This window comes from Mirounga leonina, unplaced genomic scaffold, assembly GCF_011800145.1.
Source record: "Mirounga leonina isolate KUSES-001 unplaced genomic scaffold, KU_Mleo_1.0 Mir_168, whole genome shotgun sequence".
In the NCBI taxonomy this organism is placed as follows: Eukaryota; Metazoa; Chordata; class Mammalia; order Carnivora; family Phocidae; genus Mirounga; species Mirounga leonina.
In genome coordinates this window covers 17,595,963-17,623,777 of record NW_023270426.1, presented here as the reverse complement: position 1 = coordinate 17,623,777, position 27,815 = coordinate 17,595,963, and the positions used below count along the sequence as shown (strand labels likewise).

The 27,815-nt window shown below is 38.3% G+C and overlaps 1 protein-coding gene across 2 annotated transcripts in view; it reads left to right on the top strand.

Annotated features, from left to right (window-relative positions):
• AFF4 (AF4/FMR2 family member 4) overlaps nt 1–27,815 on the top strand; it is a 90,914-nt gene that overhangs the window by 9,896 nt on the left and 53,203 nt on the right. The window contains exons 2-6 of one of the 2 annotated variants that reach the window (XM_035014119.1): nt 15,727–15,818; nt 16,295–16,421; nt 18,802–19,596; nt 21,141–21,185; nt 24,865–24,951. In XM_035014119.1, coding sequence (XP_034870010.1) covers nt 16,299–16,421; nt 18,802–19,596; nt 21,141–21,185; nt 24,865–24,951 — 1,050 coding nt within the window. In that variant the 5' untranslated portion in view covers nt 15,727–15,818; nt 16,295–16,298. The remainder of the gene's footprint in view (nt 1–15,726; nt 15,819–16,294; nt 16,422–18,801; nt 19,597–21,140; nt 21,186–24,864; nt 24,952–27,815) is intronic. The other variant, XM_035014120.1, reaches the window with a different exon arrangement.

Genomic DNA, 27,815 nt, shown 5'->3' with positions numbered 1-27,815 from the left:
ACTAGCTGCAACCAAATCTTGGAGATGAGGGTTACTTTAATTTTTTTTTGTTTATATCCTTGGCATTAGCCCAGTGTCTGGCACAGTAAACACATTGGTTAAGTAATTGTTGAATGAACTAGAATGTTAACATGTACTTTATATATAGTATAGGTCTATACTGAAGAGATAGGTTTTAAAATTGGAATTGTAAAGCCTTCAGAATTCCTTCCGAATTCTGTTTAAATATGTTACAAGTCTGAATTAGAAAATATTTTGAGGGGTGCCTGGGTGTCACAGTCGGTTAAGCATCTGACTCTTTGTTTTAGTTCAGGTCATGATCTCAGTGTCCTGAGATCCGAGCCCTGCGTTGGGCTCTGCTCAGCATGGAGTCTGCTTGCAACTCTGTCTCCTTCCCTTCTGCCCCTCCCCAATGTGCACGCGCGCTCTCTCTCTCTCTCTCTCTCTTAAATAAATAAATCTTTGTTAAAAAGTAGATATACTTTTTAATCTCACTCACAATTTGATCTTTCAAAGTAAATATTCTTTGTGCCATGATAAATAACTCAATTTATGAATTTCTGTTCCAATGATTAAAGAGCAATAGCCTTAAATGGCCTTAACCTTCTTAAAGCAGTATTCCTGTTTACATTTTAGTAGAACCTTATTAACAGAATATATAGGGGTGCCTGGGTGGCTCAGTCATTAAGCGTCTCCCTTCAGCTCAGGTCATTTTCCTGGGGTCCTGGGATGGAGCCCCGCATCAGGCGCCCTGCTCAGCAGGAAGCCTGCTTCTCCCTCTCCCACTCCCCCTACTTGTGTTCCCTCTCTCGCTGTGTCTCTCTCTGTCAAATAAATAAATAAAATCTTAAAAAAAAAAATTCTAACAGAACATAGGGTAGTTAGGACTGGGGCTGATTTAAATTCATAAGCTTTGAGCATAGGCTTTTTTCATTCAGTACATTAGCTTTTTCCCTCCCACATTTATTTTTTTATTTTTATTTTTTAAAGATTTTATTTATTTACTTGACAGAGAGAGACACAGCGAGAAAGAGAACACAAGCAGGGGGAGTAGGAGAGGGAGAAGCAGGCTTCCTGCCGAACAGGAAGCCTGATGCGGGGCTCTATCCCAGGACCCTGGGATCGTGACCTGAGACGAATAACGACTGAGCCACCTAGGTGCCCCCCTTCCACATTTTTTATAGTATTCTGAGGAACTAAATATATTTCAGGAAATCCAGGTACTTTGTTGCCACCTGTCTTTCACATGTGCAAATAATGATGAAATTATTGAGGTAATTCCTTTTTAGTGTAAACTCCAAGGAACCTTTGCTGTATAGTGTTTTTAAACTTTTGTTTAATGTGCTATATGCCTTTTTAAGTAAAAAAATTGCTTTTATTTTGCAGTTTGGACTTGTATTATTTTCTTTTGGCTTCCTCAGGTACTACAAATCTAAGCAGCCTCATGGTGCTCTGTTGAACAGATAATTTCTTTCTGGATGTTATAGACTGAAACATTCAGTTTTTACACCTCAGTTTGCCAAGTATGATTCTGAGATTTTACAGTCTAGCACTTACATTTGGTGAACATTTGAAAGTACAGGGTTTAAGTAAAAATAGAAATTGATCATTTCTGTACATGTGTTTTTTTATCTTGAACATATGTTGTTTTCCTTTTAGATAAACTCTTGTAGAAAAATTCCTTTAAAAGCAACAGAATTCATTTAGTATCAATATTAATGCTTTTATTGGATTGATAATATATTCAATGCGGTAAAAGGAAGGCCTACTCTCTTCTTTTTTTTTTTTTTTTAAAGATTTTATTTATTTGAGAGAGAGAATGAGAGACAGAGAGCACGAGAGGGAAGAGGGCAGAGGGGGAAGCAGACCCCCCCGCTGAGCAGGGAGCCCGATGTGGGACTCGATCCCGGGACTCCAGGATCGTGACCTGAGCCGAAGGCAGTCGCTTAACCAACTGAGCCACCCAGGCGCCCTGGCCTGCTCTCTTCTTGGTACCAGATATAACCAAAAGTCTTAGGAAATGGGAGACTATCTGTGGGTAGAAAACGAGGGGTGACATCATCTTCTGAAACCCAACTTTTAGTGAGTATTCCCACTGACTTTTTGACTCTTGGGACAGTAACGCTACAGTTGTGATCTTTATAAAATTCATCACTTGTTTTGAGTATCTGTTGTATGCCTGCCACTCTGTAAAGCACTGGAGGGGAAAGAGGGGTAAGTTCAAAGATACCTATAGTTCTTACTCTCTTAGAGGCTTATAATAAGGAGATGACTAGGGAGGGCAGATAGAATAGCAACAAATAATCCTAATGTAAGGCAAGTGTTAAGTGCCAAATGAGATACAAAGAAATGCTTTGGGAAGTAAGTAATTTTAGTGACGGAGGAACCTTGGAGGGCTTCTTGAAGGAAGTGGGATATGTGGTAAACTTTGAAATGTATGTATTTAGAAATGGGGAGAAGGAAGGACATTCTAATTAGAAGGACTAGTTTGAGTAAAGATCTGGATCTGAACGTGTGTAGGTTATTTTCAGGCTCAGATAAACCCTGAAGGTGTTATAGAAATGGCTGAGAATTGAACTGTGGGCAGTTTTAATCCTGGGATGAGAACTTTGGACTTAGATTTTTCATAGAGCTTGGAGTTGCTGATGACTTTTAAGCAGAAGAATGTCTTGAGTAGTTCTGTTTTATGAAGATATAAAAGTAATTATCAATGCATACATTACAGAAGTTTCCAATAAGAGACCTTTGTGGGTTTTAGATATTTGCGTGCTTTTAAAGTAAGAAGCTGAGTCAAAAGGTTGTTTTCTTCTTTATAAAAGGAACTGTAAGCTCTCAATTTTAACTATTCTCTCCGCCCATTTATTCATCTTCCAAGATGAAAATAGACTTCTCAATTTATTTGTCCATATGCTTTGGTAGTAACAATTTTTGAGACAAGTTTAAACTAGTTAAATTTCATTTACATGTATCTCAAATATTAGTAAAAGCACAAGAAGTATATTTGATTTGGTTTTGATTCTAAAATAGCTACATGGCTTGTAAAACCGTGCAGGACTACTAGGAGAAGAAGCCTGTAGTATTATTATTGAGAGAAACATTATCTAAAGGGAGGCAGCTGCTTACAAGTAATATGAATAGTCATATGCTTACCCTTAAGTGTGAGCATATTTGTATATGTAATAAACATTTCTTTTCTTGAATTGAGGTTTAAAGTTGTCTAATATTTTTATTTTATTTTATTTTAAGTAGGCGCCACACCCAACATGGGTCTTAAAGCCACAACTCTGAGATTAAGAGTCACAGTCTCTACCAACTGAGCCAGAGAGGTGCCCCTGACCACTGTCTAGTGTTTTAAAAAGAATAGGTTTATCAGTAATCAGTTTGGAAAATACTGTTTCAAATTAGTTACTGCACAGTTGAATGTCTGCTTGATAATGTAACATACATTGATCGTGGTACTGTTTGGCCCCTAAGGTGAGGAAATAAAGTTTTGCTGTATCAGCAAAAGCTTCGAGAGGAAGTGAATTGAGTTATAGTTATAGAATCAGGTTGTATAGCTTGACAGGTGAGTAAAGAAATGTGTTTCAATTCTGGTTGATCTAAAATAATGCAAATGTTGGGCGCCTGGGTGGCTCAGTTGGTTAAGCGACTGCCTTCAGCTCAGGTCATGATCCTGGAGTTCCGGGATCGAGTCCCGCATCGGGCTCCCTGCTCGGCAGGGAGTCTGCTTCTCCCTCTGACCCTGCCCCCCTCATGCTCTCTATCTCATTCTCTCTCTCAAATAAATAAATAAAATCTTTAAAAAAATAAAAAAATTTAAAAAATAAAATAAAATAATGCAAATGTTAAGTGTCTGCTGAATTAAAATTTGTTGCAGATGGTGTCTGATTTTAGTGTAATTATGAGTATTAGTTATTCCAATTTTGAAATACTGGTATTTTGTGGTATCAGGTAAAGACTATCATGATCTTCAGGTATTATTTTGTAGTAAGTGAGATAACTGTTCCTTTCTAACCAGGCCATGAAGTTCATTAGTTTACTTACTCAAGTCATTGTCCACTAGGTTATGTTTTAGGTATGCATTGCTGCACACAATACACATTCCCTGATCATCATCTAGTGGGAGAGGAAATATTAATGACCATCAAAAGAAGTGTATAGTTAATTGTGATAAAGTACTATGAAGGAAAAGGGAGTTGTCCACATGAATTTCCTGAAGCTGAAAAGAGCACTACAAGTTCAGATAAATAAATACCGACCGACCCTTGGTGGGAACTGGGAAGGGAGGGTCGTAAGATATAAAATAAATCTGATGAGATAGGTGGGAGTCCCATCAAGTAGGAAGTCAGATCATTGCTTTGTAGGCCGTATCAAGGACTTAAAGTTTATCCTAACATAAATGGAAAGCTTGTTAAAAATTTTTAAGCAGGGGTTGGGTGACCCGATCTGGTTTGTGTTTTAAAAAGATCACTTTGGCTGCTGTATGAAATACGAATTAGCTAGAGAACAGGGGAACCAAGAATCCAATTAGAAGGCATTTGTTCAAGCTTTAAAGTGATGACTTGTTTTGAACAGTGGCTGTGGAGAAAGTAGTAAACAGATAAATTCAAAATATATTTAGGGAGGGGACGCCTGGGTGGCTCAGTTGGTTAATAGGCATCTGTCTTCTGCTCAGGTCATGATCCCAGGGTCCTGGGATCGAGTTCCTACAAAGGGCTCCTTTCTCGGTGGGGGACCTGCTTCTCCCTCTGCCTACTGCTCCTCCTGCTTGTGCATGCTCTCTCTCTCTCTCTCTCTCTGACAAATAAGTAAAGTCTTAAAAAAAAAAAAAAAGGGCACCTGGGTGGCTCAGTTGCTTAAGCAACTCCCTTCAGCTCAGGTCACGATCCCGGAGTCTGGGATCGAGTCCCGCATCTTCCTGCTCAGTGGGGAGTCTGCTTCTCCCTCTGACCCTCCCCCTCTCATGCTCTCTCTCTCTCTCTCTCTCTCTCTCTCTCTCTCTCTCAAGTAAATAAAATCTTTAATATATGTGTACTTTGCATATATATTAATATATATACAAAGAACATGAGCAAACAGGTTCTTTATCTCAAAAGAGAAAGTGTGATAATAGTGTGTATTTGGGTATTTTTATTGTAGGAATATAGATAGTATTTTTTTTTTTAAGATTTTATTTATTTGACAGAGAGAGACACAGCGAGAGAGGGAACACAAGCAGGAGGGGTGGGAGAGGGAGAAGCAGGCTTCCCGTCGAGCAGGGAGCCTGATGTGGAACTCGATCCTAGGACTCTGAGATCATGACCTGAGCCGAAGGCAGACGCTCAACGACTGAGCCACCCAGGCGCCCCTATAGATAGTATTTTAAGCCATGAGATTGAAGGGAAAGAATGTAGACTGAATCAGAGTAAGACCCATGGCTGAGCACAGAGAAGTACCGGTTTCTGAGAAGTTTGGTAGGTAGAATGCGAGGAGACAGAGGTGATGGGATAACTGGGAGGGCTGGGGTTACAGAAGCCAAGAGTGTATTAAGGAGCGAGCCTGGGTGTTTACTTCCTGCCTTTGATGCTGTGTTGCGGTCCAAGTTGAGTGAGTTTTGGAGGTATCCAGAGGAATTCCAGTGTTTGCTGCAGTAACCTCGTCAGCCCGCCAAGAGGGTGAACATTTGACTTCCACTTGAATTAAATCGGATTTAAAAAAAAATATTTTATTTATTTAATTGAGAAAGAAAGAGCATGAATGGGGGAGGGGGCAGAGTGAGAAGCAGACTCCCCACTGAGCAGGGAAGTAGAGAATCCCCAAGAGTCCTTTTGAGAAGCTTGGCCATGAACGAGAACAGAGAAGAGATAGAGTGATATCTGGAGGAGAGATACAGGGTTGGGGAAGTCGTTTTATTTTTTTAAAGAAGAATATGCTTTTTTTTTTTTTTTAAGAAGAATATGTTTGAATGCTACTGGAAAGGATTCATGAGGGAGGGAGAAGTTGAAGTTGCTAGGGAGAAGTCAGTAATTGTTAAAGATCTAGGAGAAGATAGCAAAATGGGCATACTTGTTCTTTCACAGGAGAGAGAGAAGTTCTGTTTTTTAACCAGAGGAAAGAAGAGAAGGGATGCAGATACTGGTAGTTCGAGGAAAGTTGATTGATAAGAAGATTTCTCTCTTACCTTTTTTTTTTTTTTTGAGAGAGAGGGAGGGGTAAGTGGGGAGGGGCAGATGGAGAGGGAGAGAGAGAATCTCAAGCAGGCTCCATCCTCAGTGCGGAACCTGATCCTGGGCTCCATCCCACAAACCCATACAAACCCATGAGATCATGACCTGAGCCTGTATCAAGAGTCTGACACTTAACCAACTGCGCCACCTAGGCACCCCTCTCTTTCATCTTTAATATTCTATTTTTAGTCTTTGTCCAGTAAGACAAGGTCATTTGTGGAATGCAAGTTAGGAGAGAGAGTCCTAGGACTCCATGAAAATATTTGTGAGGAATAGGAAAGAGCATCCATCTGCAAAAGATAGTAAAATTTGGGGAAGCTTTGAGGGCCTAGTTGAGAGTGAGTTATGAAAAATGATTATGAGAAATTCAGTTAATATATAAAGATACGATGAAGAAAGCACAAGTAGTATAGAATTATCTTTACTTCCATGTGTTTCATGACAGTATTTTAAACCTAAAGGCTGTGGAAGTCTCATGACTGATGTTGGGGCAGAGGTCTTTCTCTGCAAAATAGTTTTGGGACCTGATGTTTTGTTACTAATGGCTTTGATCTCCAGGTGTACAATCTTTGTTTCCCCGCCTTTTAGGAATTAACCTCTTCAGATTCATTGTGATCTTAGCTGAAGTCTCATTTAGACTTTTGGAGTTTAGATCATTTGATAATCTGGTAGTGGAATGGCTCTGTTTATCAGCAGTATAGTTCTAAGACAATAATTGAAAAAAACCGTCATAATAGGTTCTGAACACCACTTGTAAGAAGCAAGTTAAAGGTCACATTTTACTTTTTAAACTTTTTAAAATAAAAAAATTTAAAGTGTGCCTGGGTGGCTTAGTTGGTTAAGTGTCCGACTCCTGATCTCAGCTCAGGTCTTAATCTCAGGGTTGTGAGCGTGGAGCCTACTTAAAAAAAAATTAAATTTAAAATGCTATAAACTAATACATGTGTTTATTAAAAGATTACAGAAGATAAATTTCTGGCTCATTGGGAATGCACATTAAAACTTTACTGTGTGCTTACTGTAACTTTTACTGTAAAAGATATGTAACACAATATTTATTATTTTAATCATTTTAAGTATATAACTCAATGGCATTAAGTACATTCACAGTGTTGTGCAACCATCAACACTGTCTATTTACAGAATTTTTTTCATCATCCCAAACAGAATCTCTAAGCCCATTAAACCTAATTCCCCATTCCTCCTTATCCCCAGCTCCTGGCAACCACAATTTTACTTTCTCTCTGAGTTTGCCTTTTCTTTGAACCTCATGTAAGTGGAATCCTATAGTATTTGTCTTTTTCTGACTGGGTCATTTCACTTTGTGTAATATCCTCAAGGTTCATCCATGTTGTAGCATGTCAGAATGTCCTTTTTAAAGGCTGAATAATGTTCCATTGTATGTATATGCCACATTTTGTTTATCCATTCATCTTTTGATGGGCACTAGAGTTACTTCTACCTAGTGATTGTTGTGGATAGTGCTGCTGTGAACATGGGTGTACAAATATCTGAGTTCCTGCTTTCAGTTCTTTTGGGTATAGATTTAAGGAGTCTAATTGCTGGATCACATGAAATTCTGTGGTATACTTTTTGAGTAACCCCCAAACTCTTTTCCACTACAGCTGCACCATTTTACATTCCCACCAGCAATGCACAGGGTTCTGATTTATCAACATTCTTACCAACAGTTGTTATTTTTTTAATTTTAATTTTTTGAAAATAGCCAAAATGTGTGAATATGCAGTTCACAGAAGAAGAACTATAAATGGCTAAGTAACACACAAAATAGGTGCAATCTAACTATCAGGAAATTCAGTAGAATGCAGTTGACTGTGAGGGACTATCTGTGTGTGATTCTCCATTTTATCCCTAGCTCCTAGCACAGTGCCTAGCGATAGTAGATAGGCTCATATATTTGTTGAGTAAATGAAATTGGGTTTTTGCCCTCTTGGATTGGTGGCACAATTTAAAAAGACTCCAAATGCCTAGGATTGAAAATGTCATGATTAAAGTGCACAGTCTTGTATTTTGTTGGTGGGGTTGTCCATTGATATACAATCTTTTTGGAAAGCAATCTAGTGATGTACATTAAAAGGGTATAGCATGTACCCTTTGACTCCGCAATTCCACATTTAGAAATTAATCTGAAACTAAAATAGTTTCATGTACAAACGTTCTGTAATGTTTGTAATACTAAATTCTGGACATAACCCAGTTATCTATCAGGTGTTTTCTGGTTAAATGAATACTATACAGTCACTAAAAGAATGAAAAATCGTATGTCTTAATGTGGAATTAAGTTCATTGTTTATTAAACTTATTCTTAAATAAGAATTGTATGTGTAGTAATTTTTGCATGTATATGACTATATATGACTCTTCACACTATTGTTTATTTCAAGGGAGTGAAATTATTGGTGACCTTTAATTTCTACTTTATATTAACCATATTAGAGTTTTTGAGAAAGAGTATTACTTTTATAGTTGGAAAAACAAAACCATTAATGTTTATCTCTTTTGAAAAATGCGTAGGTGGAAGAATACGCCTTATTCACATTTATAGGAACAGCCAAAACATTTACTGAGGGCCAAGAAAGAAGATACAGCTAAATAGGGAGACCTCCTATTTCTTGTGTATGAAAACTGCGTATTCACATTTCAGTTTTCTGGTGTTTAGCTTGTTGAGAGTGTTAGTTGTCACATTCTGATGTTAGTTGAGTTAGTTGTATCTAATTTTTATCTGTATGCTCAGCACCTAACAGTTCTTTTTTTTTTTTTTTTAAAGATTTTATTTATTTATTTGACAGAGAGAGACATAGCGAGAGAGGGAACACAGCAGGGGAAGTGGAAGAGGGAGAAGCAAGTTCCCCGCCGAGCAGGGAGCCCGATGCGGGGCTCGATCCCAGGACCCTGGGATCATGACCTGAGCTGAAGGCAGACACTCAATGACTGAGCCACCCAGGCGCCCCAGCACCTAACAATTCTACTTCTGAATTTACCCTAAAGAAATAATGAAGTGGGGCGCCTGGGTGGCTCAGTTGGTTAAGCGACTGCCTTCGGCTCAGGTCATGATCCTGGAGTCCCGGGATCGAGTCCCTCATCGGGCTCCCTGCTCGGCAGGGAGTCTGCTTCTCCCTCCAACCCTCCCCCCTTTCATGCTCTCTCTCTCTCTCAGTCTCTCTCTCTCAAATAAATAAATAAAATCTTAAAAAAAAAAAAAGAAATAATGAAGTGATCTCAGTCATATTATATATGTTGTGTTGCATCTACTTATTCTCATATAACAGCAGTTATGGAAATTCCTCCAAGTTCATTGGCAAAGATATACCTCATTTGTTTTAATATACTATGGTTTAACTGTTAACTATTTTTCTCTTCTAATTATTTTCAGTTGTTTTACCACTAACAGTGCTTCAGTAAACATCTTTGTAGGTAATGGCAGTATAAGCCATAAGCTTATGAGGCTGCTGGGTTGAAGGGTTTTTATATATATATTTTTAAGATTTTATTTATTTATTTATTAGAGAGAGACAGAGAGAGAGGGAACACAAGCAGGGGGAGTGGGAGAGGGAGAAGCAGGCTTCCCGCTGAGCAGGGAGCCTGATTTGGGGCTCGATCCCAGGACCCTGGGATCATGACCTGAGCAGAAGGCAGACGCCTAACAACTGAGCCACCCGGGAGCCTCCCTTTTTTTTTTTTTCCTGAGTTTGAAATATCACTTCACCATTTTAATGAGTATGTCATTTTAGAGATTTTATTTATTTATTTGAGAGAGCGCGCGCGAGCACACAAGCAGGGTGAGGGGCAGAGGGAGAAGCAGACTCCTTGCTGGGCATGGATTCCAATGCGGGGCTTGATCCTGGGACTCCAGGATCATGACTTGAGCTGAAGGCAGACGCTTAACCGACTGAGCCACCCAGGCGCCCCAGTGACTATGTCATTTTTGAAAAATACTTGGCTCTTACTGTTATTAAATAGAACATTTTATTTGTTTTCAAATTATTTTTATTTTTTTAAGTAATCTCTGTATCCACCGTGGGGCTCCAACTCAAAACCCTGAGATCGAGAGTTGCGTGCTCCACCGACTGAGCCCCTAGAACATTTTTTTAAAGATTTTATTTATTTATTTGAGAGAGAGAGATCACAAGCAGGGGGGAGTGGGAGAGGGAGAAGCAGACTCCCCACTGAACAGGGAGCCTGGTGCAGAACTCGATCCCAGGACCCTGGGATCATGACCTGAGCCGAAGGCAGACACTTAACCAACTGAGCCAGCCAGGTGCCCACCCCTAGAACATTTTAAATAAGACATTCTTTTCTCATTGAATTTGATTTGTTACCTGTTAAAATCCCGTGTATCTTTGAGTTTTTTTCTGGCTTCTATTTTTCAGATCATTTTGTTGATTTCTGTGCACTATCATGCTATTTTGATAATGATGATTTTATAGTAAATATTAATATCTACTATGACAAATTCTTCTTGTTCTCTCTTCAGTGCTAAGTATATGTCAGATGCTTATTGCACATTTATTAAATTAATAAATAGACTTAATAAATATTAAATCTTGCCTTAGATAAATTTGGCAGGCCTCTTTACTTTAGGGAAACTGAAGCTTGGCATGTTGATGGTGTCCCTTGCTAGCCAAGAATAGTATTACACTTTCTCAAGTGTAATAAACAGTGACGTAGAGGAGGAGTTGAGAATTGGATGATCAGTTTGAACATGGAGATAGGAAGGGGCACATGTTAGACATGAGAGAAATACGTTAAGCCCTGAGAAGAGACAGTTTATCTGATAGTAAATCCCAAGGCTGAAAAATGCTAGAAAAGACCGATAGTACTCTACTATATAAACTTTCTCACCCTTTCCGTCCTTTATTTAAAAAAATTTCAAACCTGGGGCGCCTGGGTGGCTCAGATGGTTAAGCGTCTGCCTTCGGCTCAGGTCATGATCCCAGGGTTCTGGGATCAAGTCCCGCATCGGGCTCCCTGCTAGGCGGGGAGCCTGCTTCTCCCTCTGCCTCTGCCTCTCTCTCTCTGACTTTCATGAATAAATAAAACATTAAAAAAAAAAAAATTTTAAACCTATAATATAGTGTATGTCTATATTCCTTTCACCTGGATATACCACTTGTCAATATTTTTATTGTAATTGTTGCTGCTGCTCCATTATTCTTGTCTGTTTGTCCTCTCCCTCCTTCCTGCCCCCCACCCTCCCTGCATGCAAGCACACACACACACACACACACACACTCTTCCTCTCTCTTTTTATCACTCACTATCTGCACACACTAGATCTATATTCAGATGGATGCTGAACCATTTGAGAGTTGCAGATCTGATGATGACATTTCACCCATGTATGTTTTGTACATCCTGAGAACCCAGAACATTCTCTTATATGACCAGATACAATTATCATAGTTCAAAAACTAAGCATTGATATGATTATCTGAAATACCATTCATATTCAGGTGTCCCAAAGTTTCCCTATAATGCCCTTCACAAACAGTTTTTCCTCCCTAGATACAGTATGTGAATCATGCATTGCCTTTAGTTGTTGTCTCTCCTTGAATATATAAGAATATAGAAGAAATCCCTAGCCTCTTTTTTTGTTTGTTTTCATGATACAGGCATTTTTGAAGAGTCCAGGCCAGTTTTGCAGACTTAAGCTTTGTCTGCTTGTTCCTGATTAGATTCAGGTTAAATTTTTAGCGGAAAGAATACCTAGGTGGTGATAAATCTTTAGTGTATCGCATCAGAAGGCACATGATATCATTTTATCGCATTATTGATAATGTTAAGTCTGATTGCTTGATTAAAGATATTGTTTCCTGTACTTCTCTATTTTAAAGATTTTTTTCTAATAGTCTGTGGGATGATACTGAAGATTCCATTCCCCCCCAACTTTTTGCCCAGTGGTTTTGGCATTTATTGCTGGGTTTTTTTTTTTTTCCCATTGATGATTCTGGCCTCAATTATTACTTTAATGGTCACAAAAAAAGTGATTTTCTAATTCTTTTATTTCTTCTGCATTTATTAGTTGACATTCTTCTCTAAAGAAGGGCATTTACTCCCTGCTTTATTTCTCTTCATTTTATTTTTTTGCTATTATCACTCTGGACTCGGATTTGTGTTTTTTGGGGGGTTTTTGTTTGTTTTTTAAGATTTTATTTATTTGAGAAGGAGAGAGAGCGTGAGAGAGAGTGCGTGTGCACAAGCCAGAGCACAAGAGCGCGGGGGAAGGAGTAGCAGACTTCCTGCTGAGCAGGGAGTTCCATGCTGGGCTCAATCCCAGGATGCTAGGATCTTGACCTGACCCGAAGGCAGCTGCTTAACCGACTGAACCACCCCGGCGCCCCTGTTTTTTGTTTTTTTAACTAGGCTCCATTCCCAATATGGTGCTCATTTGGTTATATTCCATTCTTGTCTTTATTTTGATGCTCATGTTTCTAAAGCTGACTGGTGAGAGCACCTTCAGTCTGGTTCCCGTGCCCTTTTGATGTCTCCATCTGTTTTTGTGAATTTTCTTGCTGTTGAAACAAGATGTTTTAAGATCTCTTCAGACTTCCTCTGCTGCAGCCTTGGAATGAACTATTTTTTCCAAGAAGTCCTATTCCACTTTAGTAGGAAATGATATTAGAAATCAGAATTTGGGGGGCGCCTGGGTGGCTCAGTCATTAAGCGTCTGCCTTCGGCTCAGGTCATGATCCCAGGGACCTGGGATCGAGTCCCGCATCGGGCTCCCAGATCAGCGGGAAGCCTGCTTCTCCCTCTCCCACTCCCCCTGCTTGTGTTCCCTCTCTGTCTGTCTGTCTCTGTCAAATAAATAAATAAAATCTTTTTTAAAAAAAATCAGAATTTGGGTGCTGAGCGTGCTTCTTTCTTCTGGTGTGTTCCTGCTCCTAGACTCTTTCAGTGTACAGAAATGGAGACTGTCTGTTTCTCTCGATCGGTAGATTGATAGAGATTTTTTAATATACAAGCATGTGTTCATAGTACTATTTCTAGCTCCTAATCCCCAAAAGTTATTTTTCTCCCTATTCCTTTGTATATTTGTATCCCTCATCTCTCATAGTAACATGCTTGGATCCTCAAAAATCTCAGTATACTCATTTGCTCCATTTTGTAGCAATGAAATTGCTACACCATTATGCTACACCATAGAATGTTGTTTGTAATAAATGTATCAACTTAATGTAAGTACTTGATGGGCACTTAAAACAATTTACCTTAAGTAGAGGGAGAACTCTCCTTTCTACTTGCTAATATTCTTTTAAAAATTATTTTTCTGGCAGTCCCACAGATTTTGTTTTGTTGTAGCAATTAGCTAATTTTAACCGAATTCTTCTTCAGTATAGTAGTTGCAGATGTCCTGAGGGAAATGCTATGAAATAGGTTTGCCTATACAACAAAGATATATCTCAAACTGACTCATTTAAATTTCATGTTAATTTTAGGGGAGCTCACATTGATTACTGGAATTATTGCTTTGTGGCAAACTTTATCTTAGGCAGATACTAATGTTTAAAGACATGGGAGAAAAATGTGGATCTGATAAATTAGATGTGAAAATAAGGCAGATCAGAAAAAAATTAGAGAATAAGAGCTACAACTGGGATATTGGTTCTTATAAGCAGTCATTTAATTTTGTTCTGCTTCTTGGCAGTCTTTTTAAAAGGAATATTCAGTCAGATGACTTTCATTGTTTAAGAATAGAGAACACTTTTTTTTGGATTATAGGAGGAATTTTATTGTGGGAATCAGATCTATTTCTACAATAAATGTACAAGTGTTTCTTTTTTTTTTTCCTGTAAAGATTTTATTTATTTGACAGAGAAAGGCACAGCGAGAGAGGAAACACAATCAAGGGGAGTGGGAGAGGGAGAAGCAGGCTTCCCACTGAGAAGGGAGCCGAATGCAAGGCTCAATCCCAGGACCCTGGGATCATGATCTGAGCCGAAGGCAGACGCTTAGTGACTGAGCTACCCAGGCACTCTGTACAAGTGTTTCTTGCATTATTTTAGCACTTTAATTAAATCATAGTTTAAGGAAGGCATTTCTTTTTTTAAGGAATTGAATTTAGAAAATGCAAGGAAATTAGTATTTAATATGCCCCTTAGACTCTTAGGATACAAATAACTTCATATGCAGCGGCACCATAGTTGCAGAGGTCTATCTGAAACCTGATTGTTAGTGATATACACTTACTAGTTGGTTCAAGTGTACTGGAGGATAATATACGTTCTTTGGTTTCACTCTCTGAATACCAAAGTATAGATATTTTCTAGTATTTATTAAAGAAGGAATCAAAAACTTTTTTTAAAAGATTTATTTATTTATTTTAGTGAGAGAGCGAGCGAGCAAGTGGGGATGGGAATGGGAGGGAGGGGCAGAGAGAGAGTCCCAAACACAAGTGGGGCCAGATTCATGTACCTGAGCTTGGATGCTCAACCGACTGAGCCACCCAGGCATCCCGAAAGAATCAAATATTTTTTGTGCTTCTGTGTGGTGCTAAGTACCAGGGAGACCAAAGAAAGCACATACTATTTCAATACCTCAAAATAGCTTATATTCTTGTCTAAGTTTATTAGAATATTATGCAAATAGAAAAAGCTGAAAATTCATTTGGAACACTTAGAATATTTTTTAAATATTAATTGCTTTGATAGTAAATTTTTACTTTTGAATGTTTACTTGCACTGTTCTAACCACCTAAGAATCCTCAAGAGTATATTGGTTTTACTGTCCATTCTTTTTTTTTTTTTTTTTAGATTTTATTTATTTAAGAAAGAGAGAGTGCACGAACAGGGTTGGAGGGGGGAGTGAGGAGGGGCAGAAGGAGAGGGAGAAGTCGACTCCGCACTGAGCAGGGAGCCTTACACAGGCCTCAGTCCCAGGACCCTGAGATCAGAACCTGAGCCAAAGGCAGATGCCTACCTGACTGAGCCAACCAAGCGCCCCTGCTGTCCATTGTGATTTTATAGTTACAATTTCTTTCCAATCTTGATTTACTTTAATTTTCCGACTAGATTTGATTTATGAATCATAAGGCTAGAAATGCTCTACAAGTATAATCTGGTTTTTTCCTTCAGTCTCCACCAGGGCTCCCTGCGTCCCTGGCCCCTCTTCCCCGGCCCCTCTTCCCCTCAGACAAAACCAAGATAGATGGTTTACTCTAACTCCAGGGAAGAATGTTGCAGAGTCCCTGGTAATCCCTTATCCCAGGGTTCGACAACCTTTTTCATTATTATCTATTTAACCATAAGTCCCTGCCGCTATAAACAAACTATCTTCTTTAGTTTGTTCTTAGTGAAAATACCACATGCCGTAATGTTTATAGAAATGACACCCTCATTTTCTCCTCCATTCCAAAAGACTTTCTTTTTCAGTACAGTTTCAACTACTATTACTAACCCAAGTTAATTTTAGATTCTATTACTGAAAGCCTCAGTTTTGCCATTTATTGAGGTATTGATTGAAATATTACTGTATTTAGAGCAGAAATGTCGTTTTTTAGGGAATCTAGAGCAACAGCAAAGCTGAGGTCAAACTGCCATAAGGATGGACACCAAGGAAGCTGTGTTTGGGACAAAAAGAAATCAAGATAAGGTAGATGCAAAGTAGAGAAAAGCGCTGGACCCCGGGGGGGAGGGAGTGGTAGGTGGGAGCGGGTTTGTGCGCCACTGAAGGCAAAGAGTAGTTAGATTTCTGAAGAGGGGGCCGCAAAAGGCTTGTAGGAATCGTGATTTGGGCTGAAGTACGACCTTCCATCTATCTGAATGTTTAAGTTTTAACTGACTTTTAGCTAGCTGAATACTTAAAAATTGATAAGGTTAAGTGTTTCAATGGGGTGGATCCTAATACTCTGGGCTAGTGTTTACTATCTCAGTAGTCGTGCCAGACTCTATTGGTATTAGTTGGTAAAACCATTACCAGTACCCAACTTCAGCACTAATGCCTGCTGCTACTTGGAAGTCGAAAGGGAATCTCCGAATGAAGCATTAAACTCACAAAATGAGTACAGAGCATTTTAATTTTGATTTTCCTTTTTGTGATTGATACAAAGATTGTGTTTCTCTTCTTAGCAACATGAACCGTGAAGACCGAAATGTGCTGCGTATGAAAGAACGGGAAAGGCGGAATCAGGAAATTCAGCAGGGCGAAGACGCCTTCCCACCTAGCTCTCCTCTCTTTGCCGAGCCATACAAAGTTGTAAGTAGTCCTGTGAATGGTTTTTTCCCCCCAACAGTGTGACATTTTTGCTTTTCAAGTGTTTAAGCTTGAATTTTGATAGTAGAAAAGAGTTACTATCATATATTCCATTTAACATTTTTCCTTTCCTCTAAATGAGAATGTACACTTTTGGGGTAAACTTGTCATTGGAGTATAACATACATACAGAAAGGTACACAAAACAAGTGTTTTAGCTGAAAGATTTTCACAACATGAACAACTTTATATAATCAGTACCCAGATCAAGAAACAGTATGATTAGCATCCTAAAGTCATCCTCAAACCCAAATTTCCTCCCTTACCTCTGTTGCTATCTCATATTCTTGAAAATGTGGTCTGGATTAGCTCAGACATTGATATCTACATCCCAGGCTCTACTGCTAACCCTGGGCAGGCATTTCACCTTTCTGAATTAAATTAAAATTTTGTAAATGAGTATGGATCGTCTACTGTTTCTTACGTTCTTTTGGGTATAACATAATGTCAAAGACAACTTTTTCAGAGATTCTTTTGTTTCTCCCTTGTTTCTTGCCATTTGCTTACTTAGTTTACTAAATATTTAGATTACTAAATATCAGTGACTGCTACTGTATTTGAATAAATGTGTCTTCAGTATCAGTCCGGTTCCTTTTTCTGTTTTATACTAAATTATCTTTCTTTTTTATGGGCTTAATGAATGATATCCAATTTAGATTAAAAGCTTGTTGTCAGAGATGTTCAGTAAAGTGGACCAATAGCTATTTTGGTAACTATCATTGTACTTGATTTGGGATTACATAAAACACTGAACGATGTCACTTCTGATGACTAATGTGGCTGTAGTGGCCACAGATGTCTCTAATGTTTGATTTGGCTTTGGCTCGTTTGATCTACCCTTACATTTTGAAGACTTATACTGTGTATGATGGTATTGCAGCAGTAATGGCCGTTGGTTTATGGTGTGAGATGGAGAGTGTGTTAGACTTTTTTCTGATGAAATATAAATATAACAACATATTCTAGGTTTACCCTGGTAACATTTGGCGTTTGTAGAAGCTGTGAGATCTATAAAAGCCATTTTTAAAAAATATTTTATTTATTTATTTGAGAGAGAGAAAGAGAGACAGCACAAGCGGGGTGGAGAGGGAGAGGGAGAAGCAGACTCCTCACCAAGCAGGGAGCCCAGCGCGGGGCTCGATCCCGGGACCCAGGGTCAGGACCCGAGCTGAAGGCAGACCCTTAACCAACTGAGCTACCCAGACGCCCCATAAAAGCCATTTTTTACAAATTCTTAAGGATTTTCATTTAAAGGCAGTTACACTGACATCATTTATATGAGTGTAACATGATAACACGAAACCTGGGGTTTGGGATTAGGGATTAAAGGCATTTCACAAAAACTCCAGGAGTTTGGTCCAGAATCTTCAAATCATACAACCATTTATTTTGTAATTACATTGTAATGAGTTGGATTTGATTCCTGAACTTGATGTTGTCTACAAATTGCTATATATTTCCCCCTCTTGTTTAATAGGGGTCAGACTGATTTTCAAATGATCTAAAGTCTTATCAGTTCATGCCAACCTCAGAATAAATAGTGGTTCTGTCTTGATTTCCTGTTTAATGCAATCAGTAAGCTTACACTCTTTCATGTTTGTGAACGTGAAAGAGTACTAAAGCTTGTGGATATTTTGGACTTTCTTATTATCCAAGAATGATTTTTAAAACCTACACTCTGTACCATTGACTTCAAAACTTGGAGTGTTTCTTGCTCAGAATTAATAGAATTAATATTTGAAACTTTATCAGTAGATTTTCCATTCTTAATTTGTTGTTGACTTTTATTAACTTAATTAGTCACAGTAACAGAAGGAATTAAAATTTTTTAAAAGGTCAGTTGGGTATAGTATGTTTCATTAAATTTTTATTTCTCCTTTTAACTATAACATTGAACTCGAGGAATAAAATATTTTCCTACATTGCCAAAATAATGAGTGTTGGCTAATTTGCTCACCTAGAACTTAACTACATAAAGGCCCGTTACTTTTCCTGCTCTTCAAAAGATTTCTACTACTGTTTCAGTATATTTATTGGTGAAATTTGGATTTTTTTCCCTTCTGGAAACTTTTGTACATACTTCTCAATATCCTATAGAGTATTTGTGTTTTTGCATGAATGTTTTTCACTTTCGATGCATTTTTTCCACTATAAAAATTATATATCTGGAGTTTGCGTTTGAGATGTTAACCTTAAGGTATGAGATACGAGGCCTCCCTTTGAAAAACCCCTTTGCATTTGAAGTTTGGAAAGTCCATTTATAGAAGCATCTTTTAGTTCCCGTTATACTAATTCTATCGTTTTATTTTACAATTTTTTGTAGACTAGCAAAGAAGATAAGCTATCAAGTCGTATTCAGAGTATGCTTGGAAATTACGATGAAATGAAGGATTTCATAGGAGACAGATCTATACCAAAGCTTGTTGCAATTCCCAAGCCTACAGTACCGCCGACAGCAGATGAAAAATCGAACCCGAATTTCTTTGAACAGAGACATGGGACCTCTCATCAGAGTAGCAAATGGACTCCAGTAGGACCTGCACCCAGTACTTCTCAGTCTCAGAAACGGTCCTCAGGCTTGCAGAGTGGACACAGTAGCCAGCGGACCAGTGCAGGTGGCAGCGGTGGCACCAGCAGTGGTGGCCAGAGGCATGACCGTGACTCATACAGCAGTAGTGGAAGCAGTAATCGGAAAAAAGGCCAGCATGGGTCGGAACACTCCAAATCACGCTCTTCCAGCCCTGGAAAACCCCAGGCTGTGTCTTCATTAAGCTCCAGTCATTCCAGGTCTCATGGGAATGATCACCATAGCAAGGACCATCAGCGTTCCAAATCACCTCGGGACCCTGATGCAAACTGGGATTCTCCTTCCCGTGTACCTTTTTCAAGTGGGCAGCATTCAAATCAGTCTTTCCCACCTTCATTGATGTCAAAGTCCAGTTCAATGTTACAGAAACCCACTGCCTATGTGCGGCCCATGGATGGACAGGAGTCCATGGAACCAAAGCTGTCCTCTGAGCACTACAGCAGCCAATCCCATGGCAACAGCATGACTGAACTGAAGCCCAGTAGCAAAGCACATCTCACCAAGCTGAAAATACCTTCCCAACCATTGGATGTAAGTTACACATTTAGAGCCTTTTTAAAAATTTTTTAATTTATCCCATTTATTTTAGACAGAGAGCAGGGGGAGGAGCAGGGGGAAGGAGAGAGAGAACCTCCTGCCACCCCAAGATCTGGACCTGAGCGAAAATCAAGAGTTGGCCACTAAACCGACTGAGCCACCCAGGAGCCCTTTAGAGCTTTTAATATTACGACTCTGTGAAGCAGTTTACTATGAAATTATAATTGAACTTAAATTTTGTCTCAGTTTTAATAAGGTATAGATAAGTTTAAAAATAAGACTTGTGATTGACTCCAAAGTGATCAGTAGACCTGTTAGCTTCCCCTGTTGGGCAGTAGAGAAAATGTCATTCACTGTTTTGAAATATTCAGATGACAGTCGTAGAATAAAAGCATGATCTGTGAAATCAATACCTGAGATTTCCTCCTTTTGATTTTATGAAAGAATACGTCTTGTGTTCTTTTTTTTAAAAAAATAACTTGTATTCTCATTGTGATCCTCATGAATGCGATGTGGGCTGTGGTTCATTGTAGTGAATGTTGGGATTTGGGGGGGGGGCGTCCATCAAGATGGTAATGTTGTGTGGTTTGGATGCCATGAGTTTTTTTTCTCTGTTTGCACTTAAGGGTTTGAGACAGCTGCTCTAGATTCATAGTGGTGGTTTGAAATTTACAGTATTTATAACTGCATGCCAAAGCATCAGAATAACTAAAGAAATTGAGTATTCACTGTGAAATAGTTTAAGTTTTATCTTTTAAAAGAAAAAATTTTAGAAGTAGTCTTTGTACTTTTCGTAGAAGTATGAAAATCACATAGTTCATAGCTTAAAACGGTTGTGGGAAGGGGTCAAGGGTAGGTGAAATGGTGTTTTAAGAACATTTAGAAATTTTTCCTGTGGCCTTAGGAAACTCATTGTTCATGGCAGTTGTCATCTAATTACTCCTCTGAAGAGAATAGTGAAGTGGTTGTTTGTTCTTTCTTCAAACAACTTGATCCTTGGAGATAGACTTGAGTGCAAACTCTAGCTCTCCAGTTCCTGACTGTGCTTTAGAATAAACAACTTTGCCGTGATTTAAGGAAACTGTGTAAAATGTCCATCATATTCCAGACAAGTATTCTTTCAATAATGCTGGTTTTATTCTGTTTGTTAGTTTATGTGAAGTAATGTATTTCAGTATCATGGTATATTTTGTATATAAATAAACTCAAATTTTTGACAAGTTGCTCCACCTGCAAAATAACATTTAAAAATTTATTTCTAATCTAAGAAAGATAAGATTTTTCAAAACTTCTGATAAATACAAAGTTCTTCAAATCCTTGTACAGTTGGTGATTAAAATTTTTTAGAGCTTGAAAAATTTGCATTTAAGGAAATTTGTCAAAAGATTAATTAGTGTTGTGATTTAGAATAGTGGGATCATAAATAGGTCTTTAAATTTAATTTGTTTTCTAATAGTGTTGTTGAATCTGTGCAACAAATAATAAAAATCTAATGATAAATGACCCCAAATCTAATGTGTGTCTCTTTTCCTCTTAAGGCATCTGCTTCTGGTGACGTGAGCTGTGTGGATGAAATTCTTAAAGTAAGTTATTGTTGTTTTAATACTTTGTCTTTTTTGTTTATGATCCTCTGCTATCTTCTTGCCCTCTTCCCCCCGATATTTCACAAAGGATCTGGGGCAGCAGATTGCTTACATGTGAAACCTCATTATGTCTGTAAAAAATAATTGACTCTGTTATGCCTATTTTCATACTTAGTTTCTGAGTCATTTGGTTTGTTAATAATTACCTGCACTCGAAGAACTGGTTTGTTTTGTTTTTCATTTTTAAGTAAAACAAATTCCCGTCATAATAGTTTGCCTTGAAAAGAGGAAGAACCCAAATGCAACAGTACTTTCTAAGGCTTATCAGTAATTACCAGTCAAACCGTTTCATTGAAGATAGCTTGCTTTCTAATTCATTTGTACCAACTGGTCAGTTCCTACAATGAAAGACCTCCTCCTAATACAGCTCACTTTGAGTGTTGGATGGAATATGTTTAAAACCGACACATGACCAAAATGTGCATTCCTTTTCTGGGAAAAGAAAAAGTTGTCAGTTGGAAAAAGAGAAGGTCTAGTGGATTAATGAGTGACAGTGAGTGCTCTTGGCTTAGTAGAGAAAAACTGTCTGTCACGTCTTACTTGTACTTTCTGCATAAGCTCCTGATTTTTTTGTGTCTGTACCTGCATCTCACCATGAATCCTCCCTTCTGAGAGACTACTTGCATTGCTACTCCCACTCTATTCTCTCCTCTTTTCTTCAGCCCAGCACAGTCTCTCATTTGTCTCAGTCATGTTGCTGAAGCTGTTTCTCTAAGCTCATGGTCTTTCCCTTCACTGGGGGCTTCATTTGAGTTCTCTGCTCTTTCTGCTGTCCTCAAGAATTTTTAGTTTTTCATTCTAGAAACCTCATTCTTCCTTCCTTGCCTGTTATTATGCTTCACTGTTTTTATTTCCATCCACCTTTCTTATCTCTCGTTCTCTGCCTTTTGGGAACCTTGGCATCTTCTCTTTTCAACATGGGTCTTTTTTCTAGCTTCTCCATTTTTTTCTGCTCCATATTGATTTTCCTCCATCGTTATGGCTTCACCTGTTAACTCTTCAGTCTTTCTCTCCTCCTTGGCCTCCTCTGAATTGTGGTTTATTCTCTTGCTTTGTAGCTATGTGTCCGTTTGCGTTTCTCCCTGCTTCTTTAGACTGAACATATCTAAAGGCAGATTTATCAGACTTCCTTCTCTTAGTAGTACCACAATTCTCCTGTGCTTCTAAGTGTAAAATCCTAATTTTCTCTCATGTTCTGTTTAATCACAAAACGGCATGTACAGTTTGAATTTTCCTTGAAAATGCCACTCCTTTATTTCCATTTCTGCCACCTTGAGCTTCAAGAATTGCAATCTACCGTCCTCGCTTTGCTCATCTGTCTTCTGTATTGCTACCAGATTCTCTCTTAATCCATTGTCTTCATAAGTTAATTTCTGTCTTAGACATTTCAGTGGCTCTGTCTCTAATCCCCATAGAAAGAATAGTGTCCAAGTTCAACGTTCTAGACCTTTTTCACAGGCCGGTTCTAACCTCTCTCGCTATTGAACACCACTTCTGTCAAATTGGTTTCACTAAGCCATACGCTTTCTTGCTCTTTTACCTTTTTAAAGTAAACTTTCGTGAAATATGTTTCTCCTTTGTCTTTAGTCATATACAGATGGTTTTTTCTTAGAATCCCAGTGTAATCCTTCTTTCCCCTGTGTCAGACCATCAGATCACATAACTCTTTTGAATCTCATACAGCAAAAAAAAAGAATCTCATATAGCATATGCATTTTTCAGTTGCCATGTATATGAAAAGTGTAACAGAGCATTTATCTTTTCTCATTGAATCCTCAAAGATGCATGGCATTGTAATACCTGGTAGAATCTTAGATATTCTCACATTTGATGATCTCTTTGATGATACTGACCATTTAGTCTTCATTTTATATACATAGGGCTTGGCACATGGCCTTGGGTGTAATGGGTGCTCAGTCATTTAATGATGGAGTTAAATGGATTTTCTGTAGAAAGTACTTTGGTATTTGAGGTGTAAAATGCCAGCACTGAAAACCTAGAGTGCCCGAGTTTCTGTTTCCTTTCCCTGTATGCAGTGCATAAGGAACTGCAGGTCCAAATTGCCTTCATGTTTTCTTGATCTTTGTAGTCATACTATTTCTAGGAACTCCATCGTAAACTTAAAGAAGAAAATTTTAATCTAAAAATGATAACTGTTTCTTGTAAAAACAAGCAAGATTAATTCATGGTTTGCTAATGAAGCCCCTGTCATGTATCAAGCTCTTGGGATAACAGTGGTGATAATGATAGTGTTGCACCCTTTGAGCTGACATTCTTGCTGGATATTGGAAATAATCAACTATTTAATATTATTTCAGAAAGTGAAATGCTATTAAAAAATAAAGCATTGTAAGAAGATAAAGAGCAATTAACAGTGCAGGGGGCTGTTTTACAAAGTTCCAGTAGTAGAGACTGTACCAAGTGCCCAGTTCTCTTTCGAAACCCTTCTGTTGGTCTGTTGCCCAAACGTAGCCAGAGATTTTTTTTTTTCATATATATTTTTTCATATACAAACATTTACTAGGACATAGACTATGATTTCTGTTTATCACTTACCAGTACGTTGTGGACAACATTCCATATCAGTAGTTAAATTCCTCATTTACTGTCTGCTTGGTGTTTCATTGTGTGGCTATCTGGTAATTTAATTATTCTGTGCTGTTGGATATTTAGGTTGTTTCCATTTTTGAAGTGTAGGCCCCTTGAACATGTATCTTTACCTAACCGTGTGGGTATAGCTACAGAGTAAATTCCTAAAAGTTAAACCACCCTTATTGTATTTTCTCAGTCTACCTAATGGCTTACTTTGAACTTTGAAATAAAACACTCCTTCCTTATTCTAAATCTGATATCTTTCTTTCCCCTGCTTCTCTAACATACACATTGTGATCTTATCCAAATCTCCACTTGAACATAGTTGGCATGTGATTAAACAGAAGGCATTGAATGAAATCATACTTATGGCCTTGCCTGTCTGTCTTCCTTCTCGTGTGCTTTTGGTATCTCTCTTCTGGTTTCCTCCACCTGACCAAAACTTCCCATCAGCGAATGGGCTCTGCAGCCAGACTTCCTAGGATGAAATTTCGTGTCCATTTGTGTCCACAAATGTGTGGCCTTTAATAAATAACTTCTGTGCTTCAGTTTCATCCTACATAGAGTTAGGGTAATAATGGTATTTACCTCCTAATATCATTGTGAGTACTAAATAAGTAACAGACCTGTAAAACAGCACAGTATCTGGCCCATTAAAGGTACACAATAAATGTTAGCTCCTTTTCTTATTATTACCCGCCCCTCCCGCTCTCACAGCATGCTCTTCTTCAGTAACATTGTACTGTGTACCTTGTATTTGATTACAGGCTTATTTCTGTGATGATTCATAGGTTTCATCATCTTAGCTCCAAGCTCCCTGAAGCCAGGCAGTGGATATTATTTATCTTATTTCCTGCCCCATAGTGCCTTGCACACAATTGTGCTTAATTAATATTTATTGATTAAATATGTATACTTTTGGAAGGACCTATCATGAAACCAGCATTTATAATACAAATCTGGTTTTTAGCTATGTAATTTTTATCCTTGAACTGGTTGAAAACAAACTGTAATAATTACATTTCAGGAGATGACGCATTCATGGCCTCCCCCTCTAACGGCTATTCATACACCATGCAAAACAGAACCTTCCAAATTTCCTTTTCCAACTAAGGTAAGTAAATAACATGTGTCTTTGATACTGTTAGAAAACTCTAAATGGCTTGACTAAAATCATATGAATTCAAAATTGTCTTGCCATTCTAGTGGGAGACAGACAATAAATATATAAGTTCAAATAGTGATCATTGCTATGAAGAAATCAAAACAAGATAATAGAATCAAGAGCGACTTGGATTAAGAGGTTCTTGAAAAAGCTTTGAAGGCAATCGGGAAGAGAATTAAAAAGCATCAGTGTTTCTTGCAAACTGTTCTAGGCTGCAGGTGGTAAGCGCTGCCAGGGGGTAAGGGCTTCTCACGCTCTTGCCTGAGGACCCCCCCCTTCCACTGGACATAGCAGGCCATACTGATGTGCTGTGGAAAGAGGTTCCTCAGACAACAGTTCCAAGTTCAACTACAATCAGCAGATGTGCTTTTCTTTTTTTTAACATTAATTTATATTTACATGAATAATAGAAGAATATATTCTCCTTGTGGAAGTTTGACCAGGACCTCTAATAATAGCCTTTCCCAGTGTTGCCTCTTCCATCTCACCAGAGCAACTTCCATGCATACCTTTGCAAGTCTTTTCACATGCTTTTGCAGACATACATATGTGATCATTATGCGTAAGCACTCTCTCTGAATTTATTTCTGCCCAGATTTATTGTTCTGGATTTTTAATCAGCAACAGGCCTTAGAGGTCATTCTGTGTTACTAAGTGTCATAGATTACATATACAGGTATTTCGTTTCTTATATTTGCATCTATAGTATAAATGTATTTTAGTTGAATTATTTCCCTTTGGTATGTAAGTTGTTGCCAAGTTTTCATTTCCATAAACATTGCTTGTGTGGTATCTTTTTCATACCTTCTTGTGTGCATATGAGTTTCTTTTGTGTAAAGTAAGAAGTAGAATTGTTGAGTATTGAGACGGTATGTTTAATATATATTCTCAAATTCCCTCTGTATCAGTTGTACCAGTCAGTACTCCCACTTATATTCCCTCTGATTCCTCGCATGCACGTCTCCATTTGTTATCTGAAGCACCAGTCTTTTGAGCGCAGAATGGCATTTCATTTCCCAGATTGCTAGTCAGGTTTGTCGTCTCTACACATCGTCATCCATGTGGTTTCTCTGTAGGTGAATTTACTCTGTAGGTGAATCTCTGCTCTTGGGGTTGCATCTTTCACCTAATGAGTTTCAGGAGGAGTTCTTTTTGTGTTGTTTTGTTTGAATTCTGGATTCTAATAGTTTCTTCTGTGTGCTACAAATACATTGCCCAGTGAGAGTCCTTTTAAGTATTACGGTCTGGGAGATTTTAATTTTGATGAATAAGTAGATCGTTCTCTTCTATGAAGCTTTTACTTTTCAATGTCTTGTTCAAGAAGCATTTTCCTTCCCCAGGATCATAAGCATACCCTCTTATTTTTTACCTTAATGTAATTGCAATTTTGTTTTCTATGCTTATCTTGAGCCCAGTTTATTTTTGTGAATAATGTGAGGTAGGCATGTAACTTTCTGCCTGTATGTGTGCCATCACCCTCTTTTCCTTCAGCCTTAATACGCACCTAGTAAATGTACAGTTGGAGTTTGGTAGGTGTATGCACCTGTGTAGCCACCAGCCCAGTCAAGAATTAGAATATTTCCGACACCGCCACAAGTCCCCTCATGTTTCTTTGCAGTCTGCCTCACCCCCACCACTGGCCCCTCATAATCACTGATCTGTTTTATGTCACCATAGGTTAAGTTGTGCTTTTTCTAGAATTTCATGTAAATGGAATCCATACAGTGTGTACTCCTTTTGTATATGTGTTTACCTTCTTTAGCTCAGCATCTACTTTTGGAATTCTTCCATGTTCATGAATGTATTGGTAATTTGTTCTTTTTTATTCCTGAGTTCCTTTTTATTTGTGTTGTATGAAAATATCAGAATTTGTGTATCCATGTACCTGTTGATTAACATGTGGGTTTTTTCCAGATTTGGGCTATTAAGAAGAGAGTATCTATAAATATTCACTTACAAGCCTTTGTGTAGACTTAAGTTTTCTTTTTTCAAGGATAAATACTGGGCTATATGGTAAAAAGTAGAATTGCTCAGTCATATGTTGAATTCAGGTTAACTTGATACTAAACTAAAACTATTTTCCCAAGCGACTGTGTCATACTCCTACCTCACTCCACTCCCATCTGTCAGCAATATATTATAGTTTGATTTGTTCTACATCCTCGTCTACATTTGGTATTGTCAGTCTTATTTAGTTTTAGCCATTTTCCTGGGCACGTAAAGGTTTTATCTCATACTGGCTTCAGTTTGTGATTCCCTGATGACTAATGATGTTGAACCTCTTCTTATGACCTTATTGACCATTCTTCTTTTTTGGATATCAGTTCAAATCTTATGACTCTTGTGTATTATGTCTGTGTAGTGGTGGCAGGACTAGGAGATGTTATTTGTAGTGTTCTCATCTTTGGTTTTGGTATCAGGGCAGCTCTGGCTCTTTAAGAGGAGCAGGGAAATGTTCTCTTCATTTCTGTTTTCTGAATTGTGGAATTTACTTTTAATTCTTCCTTGAATTTTTCTTTTTCTTTTTTTTTTTTAATGTTTTATTTATTTATTCATGAAAGTCAGAGAGAGAGAGAGAGGCAGAGGCAGAGGGAGAAGCAGGCTCCCCGCCTAGCAGGGAGCCCGATGCGGGACTCGATCCCAGAACCCTGGGATCATGACCTGAGCCGAAGGCAGACGCTTAACCATCTGAGCTACCCAGGCGCCCCGAATTTTTCTTTTTTTAAAGATTTTTTTATTTATTTGAGAGAGCAAGAGACAGCAGGACAGAGCATGAGTGGGGGGAGAGGCAGAAAGAGAGGGAGAGGCAGACT